Source organism: Geospiza fortis, unplaced genomic scaffold, assembly GCF_000277835.1.
Source record: "Geospiza fortis unplaced genomic scaffold, GeoFor_1.0 scaffold180, whole genome shotgun sequence".
NCBI lineage: Eukaryota > Metazoa > Chordata > Aves > Passeriformes > Thraupidae > Geospiza > Geospiza fortis.
The window spans coordinates 543,296-557,678 of NW_005054452.1; the positions used below are offsets into that span (position 1 = coordinate 543,296).

At 37.5% G+C, this 14,383-nt stretch overlaps 1 protein-coding gene across 2 annotated transcripts in view; it reads right to left on the reverse strand.

Moving 5' to 3' along the window:
• Positions 1-14,383, reverse strand: part of CTNNA2 (catenin alpha 2) — a 477,001-nt gene that overhangs the window by 326,347 nt on the left and 136,271 nt on the right. For both annotated transcript variants that reach the window (XM_005427746.2, XM_014309794.2), the window contains exon 7: positions 12,224-12,427. In XM_005427746.2, coding sequence (XP_005427803.1) covers positions 12,224-12,427 — 204 coding nt within the window. The remainder of the gene's footprint in view (positions 1-12,223; positions 12,428-14,383) is intronic.

Sequence of the window (14,383 nt, forward strand, 5' to 3'; positions counted from 1 at the left end):
AGCAGACTAGTTGGGGAGGGGAAACAACTTCTGGTCCAATCACTCTCTGCTCTGAGTAGAAGGTTCTGGGGAAAAGGTGTGGGCAGAGAGTGAGGGACATGGCAGTTACTAGGGAAACATGGGAGGGGTTTGAGAGAAACGATGACAACAGAGGAGGGGTTAACAGATTGACATAAAAACTGATACAAGGGCGGCGGGAGTTGCCTAGACAACCGAGGATTGACAGATGACCGTGAGGGGGGAAAGGCACGAAGGGAGCCTTAGGCAGAACCATTATAATAACAGAACAGGGGGAACGGAACATACCAACTGAATATAACATTAACATCAAAATACAACTCGAATACACAGATCATAACTAAGAACAGAAAAGCGGTCACACCGCAACATCAGCCATTTATCTTCTAAGGAAAACCAGTCTGTAGAGAGTCTAGAAGAAGCTGTCCCTCTAACTCCTGTCTGTAAAATACAAAGAAAAAGACCAGAAAAGCAAAGCTATTTACCTAAAAATCTAAAGCACCCTAATGCAGTTAGACTACTGTGGGCTTGGCCATCTGGCTTAGAGGCTCATTAGTAAAGAAATGACCCCGTCACATAAAACCCAGTTGGGTCATTCCAAGCTAATGAGCCTGCAAGTTTTATTGTTTTGTACACACAAATGGATGTAAATCTGCTTGGGAAGTCTGGCCTTACACACTCCACATCAGGCACACCTTTAATTGATTCTCTCACTTCTTTATTTAGTTACAGTGAAAGGACAGGAAAGAAAATAGAAAGAAATGTTTTAAAAGCCTTTGTATTTCTGCTCAAACATGTATTTCAGTAGTTAAATCCTGATATTAAATTGTTTGGGGTTTTTTTTTTTTGGTTGGTTTGTGTCGTTTTGTTTTCTTTTTTTTTAATCTGATTTCATAATTTCAACTAGAATTCACCCTGACAAAATGTTAATAATTGAGCATTTGGAAGGGTCATGGAGAGTGACAGCTCTCCAGGAAGAACCTTCTCTTCTCCAGGACGGATCAGACCCCATAAAATCCAGAACCTGACTCTCACAACAAATACAATGAAGTTTTATATCTTGTGAGTTAACCTTACTGCCTTTCCTGGGAGTACCGAGGTACTGAAATCAGGCACCTCATATTCCCAAGTGAATCCCTTACAAATACATGTAAGGATGAACAACATTCCCTGACATCCACAGGATTTGGCTCCATATCCTCATCCTATAAGCAGAAATCAAAAATACTGCATGAAGCACAAGGTTTCATGCTCATCTACCCAGTCAGAAGAATAAGACATAATTTTCTACTGAATGAGTGGATTTACGACAGACATCAACAATAAAAATTCCTCCTCTCACTTCCTTTCTCTTTTTTTTTCTTGTTTTCCTTTTTTTTTTTTTTAATTTATATAGGAAATTTTTAAAAAGTAAAGGCTGGTGTTTACTCTTATGGACTAATACGGTGTGCTAGCCATGACACAGACCCCTGTTCCATCTTAGATAACAAATTATTCACATTAATGTTTGCCTTGCAAGGCCTTTAGTCATTAGACTATTGCTCAGCTTCAAACAATAAAAAACTGTTTAAAAAGATAATGGAATAAATAATGAGTTAAAGTGCTTGAATTTTGTAACTGTTAAAAAATTCTAATAATCTGATTGCATCTCTGTGGAAGACAAAAAGAAGTTACAAGAAAGAAGGTCATTCATATCCAATAAAAATAAAAAGTCCACAGCAAAATCATAATAAGGTACTTTATAGAGAAAGAAAATACACAAGCAAATGCTTTGGCCATTTGACATCACAGCAGCTTCTGTTCTGCTCTGTCAGAAACAAACCACCCAGCACTCAATAATCTTAGGAAATTCCCTGGGTGAATGGTCTCACAGCTTGGGAAAACTCAGCTTTGGGCTTTTTGTCTCCTTTCCCTCCTAAATGCTATAATAAAATCCAAGCAATGTGATTTTCTGCAGCATCCTGGGTGTAAGGGGCTCCAGGTAAGGGGTTATGTCATTCTGTGATTACCCATTCTGTCTCTTCCCAGCAAGAGCTCAGCCAGGGTTTAGTGCAACAGCTTAAGAGCACCAAAGGGTTCATGGCATTAACAGTCTCTGGTTAATTCTACCTTATCTACTTGCTCAGCTTAGCCCTAAAACCCAATTAAAGTGTAATTCATCTGATCCCAGGATTGAGGGCATCCCTGGCAATGCACTTGACAGCCTCACAGTAACCACATTATTCCACAGAATGTACTTTAGAGCACATCCCAAAGAGCTCAGCCACTGGCCTCTTACAGCTACACAACTGCATTTTAGGGATCTCAGTAAACAGAAATATAAAAATTTCATTGCAACTTTAATGCATAACTACAGTCATGATGCATCTGTTTTGCCATTCTCTTTGTGTTGATCTTTTCAATAAATGCTAGAATTGGACAAGGCAGCAGAGATCTGACAAAGATATAAAACATAGGTATATATACATATATTAAAAATATAGGTAAATATATATATATATAAAATATAGTTATCACGAAAATGTGAGGTCAGTATGTTACCCTAATCTTAAACACTATTTACTTTATAAAGCAGATAAGTTTAAAGCTTTGGTACAGAATCACAGAATAGTTTGGGCTGGATGGATTATTAATGATCATAGAGTTCCAACCCCTTCATACAGACAGAGAGACAAATTATAGACAAATTAATTTCAAAAAATCTTTCATTTCATTCTGTTGTATCCAAAATATTGTAAACAGTTGCAATATATGTTAAAAGAAAAAGTTCTGAAAAAGTTTCCAAATACTATGAAGATTGAATCAATACTTCAAATTCAAAAAATAATCCAATCCAAAAAGAAAAGTGCTTATTCCTTCAGCTCAATCATCTTTAAAAAAAGAATCAATCTTTCTACTATTACTAAGCAAGTTTTCAGGGAACTGATTACTGCAGAGACATTTTTTATCTTTCATTCCTCAAGTGAAAATATAAAAACCAACTTCATGTACTCCCAGCATCTGGCTAATACACAACTCTGGGAAAAGCAACAAGTTACTGTGTCACAAAACGTGATGCCCTTGCATTTCTAATGCACTTCGGAAGTGTAAAATCATTTCCCAGATCAAATATCAGACCCCACCAAACACTGATATATCTGGCTTCATATTATCATGCATTTCACTGCTGTAGAACTTGAAAATGATTCTGTATAAGAATCCACATGAGTTCAAGTGCTCATGTACCTCTAGCTGAAATAATTTGCCAAAAAATGCAAGCAGAACCTCATTTCTTACCATCTCAATTCTATCTGACAGCTCATCCACTTAATACTCATTTTATTAAAATACTTTTTTCCCCCGAAACAACCTTTTGAATCTATTTGTTCCTGAAGAGCCCATAGCTACTAACAAGGTAACATCTTTTCTATGTGTAGTGTTACATTTTCTTGGATTACAGCTGTACCACATCAGCATGCAGATCTTCAGTGATGCACAAAACATTTCTGATGTGCAAGCATGCCCTCTTCTGGATATCCAGCTCCATCATTTCAGCTGAAAATTCCCTAAATTACAGCAAATTCCTCCAACACTGCCTTGCGGAGCCTTCCTCTCATTTGTAAAAACATTCCCGGTGTAAACAAATAAAAATAATCCAAACCAGCGCAGGATAAACTGCAGGTTTACAGAACTGACATATTTTCTGTACTTTGGATTGCTAATGGGACTGTAAATACTGCAGTGACATTACTGATAGGAGAAGAGCTTTGACCTTTCCTGAAGTGAAGTGAATCCTTGACTATCCAAGTGCTGATCTAATCATGTGTCATGTTTGTCTCAGTTTTCAGTGCAACAGGCAAACCAAAGCCATTCAGAATTTGCCCGATTATAGTAAAAATTCAGCCCCACTCCTGAGAAGATTCAGGTAGTTTTTAAAGAAAATAAAAAGAGAGAAATTCCATGTGTTTGAAAATACAGACGTTTTGCAGCCCTTTCAACAGTCAAACACTACATTTATACAATTACTGAAGGCTTTTTCATGTACAACAGAAGATGTTTTGTACCCTCCAAGGAGACACAGATTTTTGATGTGGTTTTCTGAAAGCTCACTAATTGCAGCAGGCCTATGCTTCTTTTATTTTGATTCATTCCCAGTAGCTCTATAAATGCATTTGGAATATTTTTCTTTGCATCCAAAAGAATACAACACCCAACAATGTTAATCTGGATTGTGTAAATACTGAAAGTAAGATTTGGATATCAAAACCAGGTATACACAGAGCTAATAATCATATTATAGATATAGTATAAAATGCATTATAAACTTCTCTCATATTGATACTGACTTGCAGGCATGGAAAAACAACAAATTAATAGCCCATAAATGCTAACTTCAGTAGAAATAAAATTAGAGAGGTTATGAATCACACAATATAGACAAGATTGATAAAGGACTTTTTTCAGGTGGACAAACAGCTTTAACATCACTTTCAGACAGATTGCATCCGAAATTGAGGCAATGCTTTCCAGCATATCAAAAGCACTGGTGCAGAACTCAACACTTCTGTAAGAACACACTTTAGAAAAAACAAAACAACTAATTAATTAATGCAAAATTAAATGAGTTGAACATGAAAATGCAGTATTGGGGGACTGGTGTGCTTTGACTTCGATTGGGTTTTTTTTGAAGAAACAACACATTTTTATTTTCTCTGAATACACTAAGTTTAAAATTATCAAATACTCTCAAAAGGTACCAACAGTACAGTCAGACCTTCTGTATGCATACAAGAAATATGAGATAAAACAGTGAGGAGAAACAAAAACATTTCTCTAGAAAAAGCAAGTTCCCTGAGTATTGATAAAATTGGGGTCCACTTACTGAATAATTTATTTCCAACTACAGCACATGAGAAATTAATATAATATTTTATAGGAAGGCAGTTTGGGTTGTTGGTCAAAAACAATGAAAAATCATCAAAATTATATCCCACACAGTTTTGACTTTTGTGACATTCATTCTGCCATGTGTTGGTTTTGTCCCAGCTTTCATTTGAACGGGCAAACACTGCAATTATACAATTAATGCAGAATTTTTTAATGTGGAAATGGCAAGGCACTCAAACTTTAATGAATTGAGACTGATATGACCTCAATTTGAATGTTGAGTAGGAGAGGCCCAGGCAGACTAAGCCCTACATGAACTGAGAAAATCAGGTTTGATTTTACTGTCAGTCTAGAAAATTTCCATGTTATTTTGGAGGGAAGTATTTTGTTAGAAACATCACTCAACCTAATACAGCAATTCAGCCTTACACTACATAAACCTCCTCTGCTTTATTTACATTTTAACGTGACATACAACGCTTTTATAAGGACATATGGTCTAAGGACATATGGTCTGCCTTTAAAGACAAAGAGCAAAAAGAAAGCAACACATTCTCTGGTTGATAGCATCAAGGAAACCCAGCACTGTTGTTCAAAAATCACCATTTCTTCCCACAAATATTAGAACCACAGAGTCAGAGAATCAGTGACACAGCTGGTGATGAATGAGATAAGGACAGAGGGAACCCTGCAAGGCAGGAACTGTCTCCTTGTCCTTATCAGAGAACTCAGCTGTGGTAACTCCCCTGCCCAGCAGGTCCTGGGACATTCACAAGTGGCCTGAAGGTGCTCACTCTGCTGAGGGGCCATGATGGGCCATGATGAGCCCAGATGAGATGGGCAGCTCTATGGAATTAGAAGGCACCAAAGACTCGTCCAGGCGTCCCTGAGCCACAACATTCCATCCTCCAGGTGTCCCTGATCCACAACACAACATCACCCAGCTGAAGTTCCCTGCCCCAGGGGAACTTCACCGGGGTACCTGGGTGTTCTTACCTGAACCTGAGTGACTATAAACCCAATAGATGTGGTGTTTTGGAGGTTTCTTCCATCATTTGATGTGTCTAGTTTGTGACCATTATTTTGACCAAGTATCATCAAAATTACACTGCCCAAGTCTCGTGAAGCCTTTGGGTGGTGAGATAGTTTTATTCTTGTCCTTTCCTTCTCGTGCATTTTCTTAGGTGATTTTTGTGCTCTTATATTACTAAAGCTAACTGCCAAAATGCCTCCATATCTGTTTTCCTTTGCAACCAAATTATTCTACAATAAACTCTACGTGTGTAGATTTACAAAAAACACTCATCCAAGGTCATTTCACTCTAATCCACCCCAAGGGATTTCTTAACAAGAACCTGGGCTACCCTCCCCTTTTAGAGTAGATTGTAACAGGTAGTAGTAAAGAGCATATTACTTTAGTAAATGTAAAAATCTACTCATCCCAACAGGGATATGTAAATCTGTAATCATCAGAACCTGAATTCAGGACAATTTTTAAGGATATTTGTCATTTCCAAGCCATGAAGTTTCATTTTCTCAGAGCTTTTTTAAATTTATTTCTGATTGTAAACACCAGTGTGGTTCTCTGAATCTGATAAGAAAAACACAGCAAACTCTGAATATGGAATTAGAAAACCAGGAAATTCATGAATGAATAAATAAATTGCTTGGGCAATTGTAAATAATGCAGCATTTCTATAAATATACTGAAAAATAATGGACATGCCTTATGATAAGGGCCTGACATCATCAAAATAGGAGACAGAAGGTTCCTTAAAAGGTGTCTCAAGTCACGCTGCAGACTGTATACTTAGACAGTGATTTATGTACAATTGTGAGCAGTCAAGGCACTCAAGAGGGATCCATAAGTGCAAAAATCTTAAAGTGACCAAGAAGCAATGCATAGGACATTTGGGAACCTATACCTATTCCTCCAACAGTTACTACTGTGTTTCTGCTTGTTTCTTACAAGTACACAAAGACAAAACTGCTCTAAAAGAGCCAAGTGAACAGTAAAATAGCTCATCTTCAGCTTGAAATACAGTGGAAAGCTTTAAACAAGCTGCTGTCCTCTAAAAATTATTTGGCCAGCCAGGAATTTGACAATGGTACAGATGGAAAAACTGCCCTGCTGTGCCAGTCACGCCTGAATCAGTCGATGCTGCTGCTCCAGCAGTCAATCTCTTGTCACTCATCCCTGATTCCTCATCTCAGGACAGCTCTGGACATTCCTCTGTCTCATAACTGTAATTTACTGCTCACTGTCACCCAGATTAACCTCATGCAAGTCAGCTCCAGAGCTGAAATGTACACGCCAATTATTGCTGATCTTAAATATGAATTGAGATGAAGCTGTTAAATGTGACAGCTGGCAGTATCTTGAGAGTTTATAGATTTTTCAGTTGCTATCATGTTTTTCGTTCTCCAATCAAGCACAATAACCAGCTGTCTGCTAAGGACATTTCATCTTCATGTACTGCAGCACTCTGTTTTTCCTTCGAGCCATTCCAATTTTTTACTGATATATTTGTGAAGAGAAGCTGCCAGCAGCCTTGTGCTTTCTCATTTGTTTTTCCACTATTTTGTTGTTTCAGGAAATAACATTTTCTTCTTTACAAGAAACACGAATTAGAACATATAGCAACTTAGGAGTAAGCAGGTATCAAGGACAAGTAGTAACTTTAGAGAGTCAGATTTCAAAGAGCAAACATTGCCCCCATGGTAAAGTAGGGTCTTCCTAGAGCACATTACACAGGACTGCATCCAGATGGTTCTGGAATATTTCCAGAGAGGGACATTCCATAGCCTCTCTGGGAAATCTAGTTCTCAGATGTGATCCTCACATCTAAACATGAAATCATCAGCAGTAATACAAGACTCCACTAAGGACTGATCATACCACTCAGACACACAAAAATATCTGTCCCAAAAAACAATTATAATTAAAACAAAAAGCTCCTCTTGGATGTCAGCAGGGACTGGGAGCAGGAACACTGAATAAGAAGGAAAGCAAAGCAGGAGAATGCAAGTTGGCTTAATAATGAGCCCAAAGGCTTTAGAGGAGAAAATCATATTTGAACCAGCTGGGAAATGCCTTTTCAAATGCAGATTTGAATTAACGCCAAGCCAGTACTGGAGTGATTACAGAGGTCTTTAACACTCATGGCTTACTCATTTGTCAACCGCTTTCCAAATTTATCATTGATACACCCCAGCAACACAACATTCAGTCTGTCTCTGGCACTGACTCTGATGATGTCAGAGAGAATTCAAAGCATTCTTTTTTAAGCATATTTTTCTAAAGATATAATTTCCTCCCTTTCTTATGTTAATCAGACATCAACCCAGCAGCACCCAGAGTCTTGCTAGAAAGGGTGCCCAGCACTGGGTTGAGTTTGGCAGTGCATTTCTGAGCCAGGAGTTTAAGAGCTGGAACTCCCAGGTTCCTGGTATTTTTGCTCCCTGACAGCCTGCAGTATAAATCATGAAGGATCCAGGAGAGAAAACCAGCAGGAAACTAGACCCCAATCAGAGGTAACCATCCGTTAAATAAGGCTTTCATTTAGACAAATGGAAAACAATCGCATTAAGAGCTTCCGTGGAGCTGCATTTAGGTCTTCTCTGCAGGACAGAAGTCTAAAAATGTAATTTTATTTTGAAATAAATTATGGGATTTATCACATATACATAAGAAGCTGAAAAATACCCTATCAATTTTCTCTGAGACCCTGGCAAAAAAAAAGTCATATGACACAGCAAACTGAGAACTCTCTTCCTTCCCAAAAGTAACAGATTCTGAAGTTCAGTTGAGTTCATGAGAGAAATAATAGATTTATTAAATAAATAATAAATAAGCTGGGAAAAGATTTTGTCAAAGTTACTGATAAGGCAAATGAAGAATATGCACGTTTCTGGATATACAGAGAATAATGAAGCAGTTCACATCTCCTCTCCATGGAAGTTCTTGCAGAGAACTCCCAGGGATCTCCCTTCCAGAGGGTTTAGGTACTGTGAGACTCTGGTCAATGTAGTAACTATACAAATATCTAGTTATTCATAGAACTCATAAAGAGCCTAGGGACTAATTAAAACCATTATTTGACAGGTAGGAAATGGAGCAAATCAACATTTATCTGAGGAAAAGGAAGCAGAAACCAAAACACACCTTTTATAACACTAAATAATACAACTGCAGAAGCAGTACCGTTTTCACTTACCTAAGTGGAAATCTCCCCTCTCCTTCTTTCTGTCAACTTTTTCTTTTCAGATTTTTCTTTGGATGTCAAAATTTTGAAAGTATATACTTTTTTCTTCAACTCATAGCCCTTTCCTTCAGCTCTTGAAGATTTGTAAGAAGCACCCCTCTGAACCCAAATCATAGAAGTAGATGAAAGAAAAAGAACTATTTTAAGCTGGAGAAGGACTGAACTAACATTTACTGAGCAGCACATTGCCAACACCCTGCCCTTCATCTGCATCCTTTAAATATCACCACAAAGTATTTACTTTGCTGTATGCTCATTTGATCAACACTTATCCCAAAAAAATCATCATTTTTCAGCTATCATCAAACAGAAGAAACCCCAAAACATGAATGACTGATTAATTTCATAATCTCTAAAGCAAGAGCAGGCTTGCAGTGGTTTAAAGCCACACAGGCAGAAGATCTTAAAGATGTCCACCTCTGCAAAATCAACCTTGATCTGACTTAGGACTGTGTCATGTTTGGAGTGTCCCATTCACTTTTACCCTTTTGAAACTCATGAAAGTTGTAAAACACTTTCCAAGTGAGATCTTTTGTTATACTGAACATGTTCAGAACTGTTGAGAACCCAAGAAAATAAATCCACAGGTTTCAAGGAAATAAGTTTAGTACCAAAGCCAGGGCAGAATCGATGGAATTAAACCCTTAGATAACAGGAGCTGCCCACAAGCTCAGGATCTGATTTTCTGTCCTGGCTAGGGGAATTAATTAATATATCAGAGAAGTCTACAGATATTTAACTTACCCCCTGCCCATATTTGATTATAACAGTTGTCATCTCAGTGGCTCTTGAGGCTCTGTTGGCTGTATTGATCTGATCTCCAGTATTGATCTGGTCTCTGACAATTATAACTGGAGATTGGGCAATGGAGGCTCAAATGATTTAATGAAGGAAGGAGTCTGGCAATTTGTCCATTCCTAGAGCAGACATGACATGGAAGTTGGCTGGCAGCTACAGGCTGACCCATGGAGCATTCAAATTCCTTGGAGGGGCAGATTGAGGAGTCAATGCTCCAACAAGCATTGGAATTTTTAACCTGATATCTTAAAATGGCATCCACCCTTAAAGAACTGAATTGACACCCCCTACTTTACCTGTCCCTATGTGCAAAAAAATTAAATTTAGGCATAGTAATACCTAATCTTAATCCCATTCCTTGTAACTGCTAACATCAGTTTGAAAATTATCATTGTCAAGTTCTACCACACCAGATCTGGTAAAATCAGAAGTACTGCATTTTAAGTAAACTAAGTATATATTCAGTTTTTATAATGTTTACTCAATAGGTATAAAAAAATCTTACTCAAGTTGACTACATTTCAGTATAAAGCAGAAAAATAAATAAATTACAGGGGTTGTGCAACTCAGACTAAGAAGGGCACAGAAAAGGAAAAAAAAATGAATAAAAAAACCATACTGTGGAAACCATAAAAACAGCTGCTCACACCATTATGTGTTTAAGTAAAAATGATGAAACTATATTAGCAACCTTCAGAGTGGTCATAAATGCCTGCAGGAATTTAAAACTTTCCTCCCTCTGTAAATGCAGTCAGAAATAATGTTACTGGTACAGGGGCAAATTGCATCATTACCAAACCTCTGTGTACTGAAAAGAGGCATGACAATAAAATGAGAAGCCACCACTCATCAAGTCTTAAAGTTTTTTTTCAAAAGACATTTAAGGATTATACCAGTATTGCTTCTACAAAGCAAGATTTTGTAGGAAGAAACTCAGCAAGTTCTTTTCCACCACAGCGTCAACACCTGGTATTTAATGTTCTCCTTTATAACTTCTAACCCCTAACACGGCAGCAAAACTTCACATTCATTCATGCTTTCACAAGAACCTGTCAACCATCATTTCAAAAAACTAAGAGGGAAATAATGCTTTTCAATTCAATCAAACAGTTATTCCTTGAGGTGACTCTATTATATGGAACAGTATCTTTGAAAAGAACATTTGAGCCTGAACTGTAAAATGAAGTGACTAAAGGACTGAAGTTTGCACTATTGATACTGAATTCCATCACTCTAACAACTGTAACAGTACCGATGAAAATAACAACATTAAAGGTCTATCCTTGAACATCCTCTTCAGCATTATTTTGATGATGATTCCAGCAAAATGGGATCAAAATGACAATCATGATACTCTGAGAGCAACCAAAGAAACAGCAGAGGATGCTCAGTTTAACACCTCTTGGCAAATATTTTAATTTTAAAACAGGTTTTTGATGTTGCTTTGGTCTTTTTTCCACATCCTCAAAAGGACATGGCAATAGAACATCTGAGTTTTAATACACAACATTGGGTGGAGAGAATTTTCTGAGACAAGTTCTGTTTGTGCAGACAAAGGTTATGCACTGCCAGTTCACACCACATCGAAGAATTCAACACCTCTGGAAACCCTACCCAGAGAGTTGATTTTAAGATTGTGTGAACAGCATTAGTGCTGAACTCACTACTTTCATGGCAACTGAGTATCTCATAGCTTCACCAGAAAGTGAAACCTTCAGTGGTTCAATCCATACACCAAAAAGTCAACCTCTTGTAAATATCTATAGGTAACATCCTAAAAATCAAACACAATGACCATCCCGCAGGGGCAAGCATGCTGAAAATTACCCATATGCATCTTCAACAAGAAAATAATTCCTGGGCCATTTCATATTTAGATTACTCACCAGTGTATTAATTTTAAAAAGTACTCTACTTCTAAAAGAACTGCTAGTTATTATCTAAGAAGAAACTTTAATGCCAAATTCACAGGGAGCATCGAGTTCATATTTAGATTACTCACCATTGTTTTCATTTTAAAAAGTATTCTACTTCCAAAGTCTAGTTATCACATAAGAAGAAACTTTAATGCCAAATTTCATGGGGAACACTGAGGTCCTTGGCAGGTACAAGGCCACCCCCACGAGCTTCTGATCGTACCCAACTCCTGTCAAACGCTTGCAACGCATTAAAAACGCCAACAACTCAACAGCTCGGCACAAAGCCACGTCACAACATCTGAGATACATTAAAGCAGCAGCAGCCTCAGGGGGGCTGAGGCACCCCGTGTTACTTACGTTGTTCATGTACTCGGAGAGCAGGTCCTGCAGGGCCTGGCGCACAGCGTTGCACTCGGCCACGATGCGCTCGCGGCGGTCGTCGCGCGTGCACGAGGAGTCGGCCATGAGCGCCGCCCCGCTGATGATGCTCTCCAGCCGCTCCTCTAGCGACGGTCGGAACCGCGCCTCGCTGAACGTCATCGGGTCCAGGATGATCTTGTTCTGGAAGGAAAAGGAGAACGGGAAAATGGTGAGCGGTTGTGGGTCTTTGGCATTTTCTGTGCCTTCGGAGAGGTTTTTTTAATCTTTCCTATAAATAATTTCTCATAGAATACCAGGCTGGAAGGGATTGCAAGGATTATCAAAACTTTCTTGGAGTAATTATCTACCACATTCCTGAAAAAGTAAACATTAGAGAAATATATAAAAATATATATATTCACAACCTTGTTACCCAGAGAAGCTGTGGCTGCCCCTGGAGCCCTAGAAGTGTCCAAAGCCAGGCTGGACAGGGCTTGAAGCAACCTGTGATAGTGGAAGAGTTTTTAGTCTTTCCTATAAATAATTTATCATAGAATCCCAGGTTGAAAGGGACTGCAAGAATTATCAAAACTTTCTTGGAGCAATTATCTACCAAATTCCTGAAAAAGTAAATTTTAGAGAAATATATATACGCATTATTTTTTTTTTAATTGTTTGTATATATATATATATATATGTCTGTATGTTATATGTGTATAAAAATGTATGTATACACATATATATATACACACACATATTTATAAAAAAATTCATAACCTTGTTACCCAGAGAAGCTGTGGCTGCCCCTGGATCCCTGGGAGTCTCCAAAGCCAGGCTGGACAAGGCTTGAAGCAACCTGAGATAGTGGAACGTGTCCCTGGCCATTGCAGGGTCTTGGAACAAGATGATCTTTAAGGTCCCTTTCAACCCAAACCATTCCATCCCAAAGCAGTATTAGTTTTCCACAAATATTCTGAAATTTTTTTGGCTGTTCAGGACATTCAAATGCGAGGTATAAATTTTTTATTCCTGAAGATAGAGTGGGATGCTCTCCCTTAATAATTTCATTTTGATTATTTTAATAAGCAGTCTACACTGCTGAAATGTTAATATATTCCCCCAATCTTTCATGAATGTAAAAATTTGAGGAAGTTAGGACTGCAAGGAAATCATTACTAGATAATGACACACGAAAATACTAAATCTCTGACTTCCATTGTGTAGAGCATCTTTTAACAGCTTTTTTTTGTTTTTTAGTCAGGACAAAAGTGCTGGATTAGTTAACTAAAAAGGGAGCACTACATGAAGACAGTCTGGAAACATCTTCAGTTTGTCAGTCTACTGGTTTGCAAAATATCTTCGTTCTACTAGAAACATAATTGATTTTCAAAGACTCTTTTCTAATAAAGAAAGGTTAATTCCAAATGATGATCACTACTAAACACTTGTGTGCTGTATCTATCAAACTTATTACTAAATATCAAATAGGTTTAAACCACATTGATTCTACTCTTCTCATCGTAAAACTTCATGTGAAGTTCTGAGTTTTGAGTCACTGCTGGATTATATTTTGACCTGCTTTTCTCCTTTTGCAGTTCAAGGTAAGAAATACAAAAGCAATAATCTCCTGCTCTCACTCTCAGGCACATTTACAACACCGTGTAATTCAGGAATCTTTTGTTGAAATCATGCAAAGGAGTCTCCTAATTGCATATAGACTACAAATGCCCTGTGAGCGGTGCACTTGTTATTTGAGCTTTAAAAAAGAAAATGATCATGAAATAGCAATGAAAAATATAAAAGCATTCTGATTTCTAATAATCACACCTATTTTAAAGCACATAAGATTTGTTAATGAGCCATTTCAATTTTCACAATGTTCTGATAACTTTATGATTAGTCTATTTCTTTTAATATCCAAGAGCAATCAGCAAGTGCAAGCCAAATGACACAAGTAATATGAAAAATAATAAATAAAAAAAAACAACAAAACTAACACAGTGTATCAAAATGTACATTAAAATTTAGGAACATGACATATGACCAACATGTGCCTTTAGCAGTGAAAACTGTATCTGTTTATTATTAATCAGAAAATGCTCAAATGGATTTATTCAAACCTAAAGACAAATTCCACTTGAACTTTTTCTTAGTTTC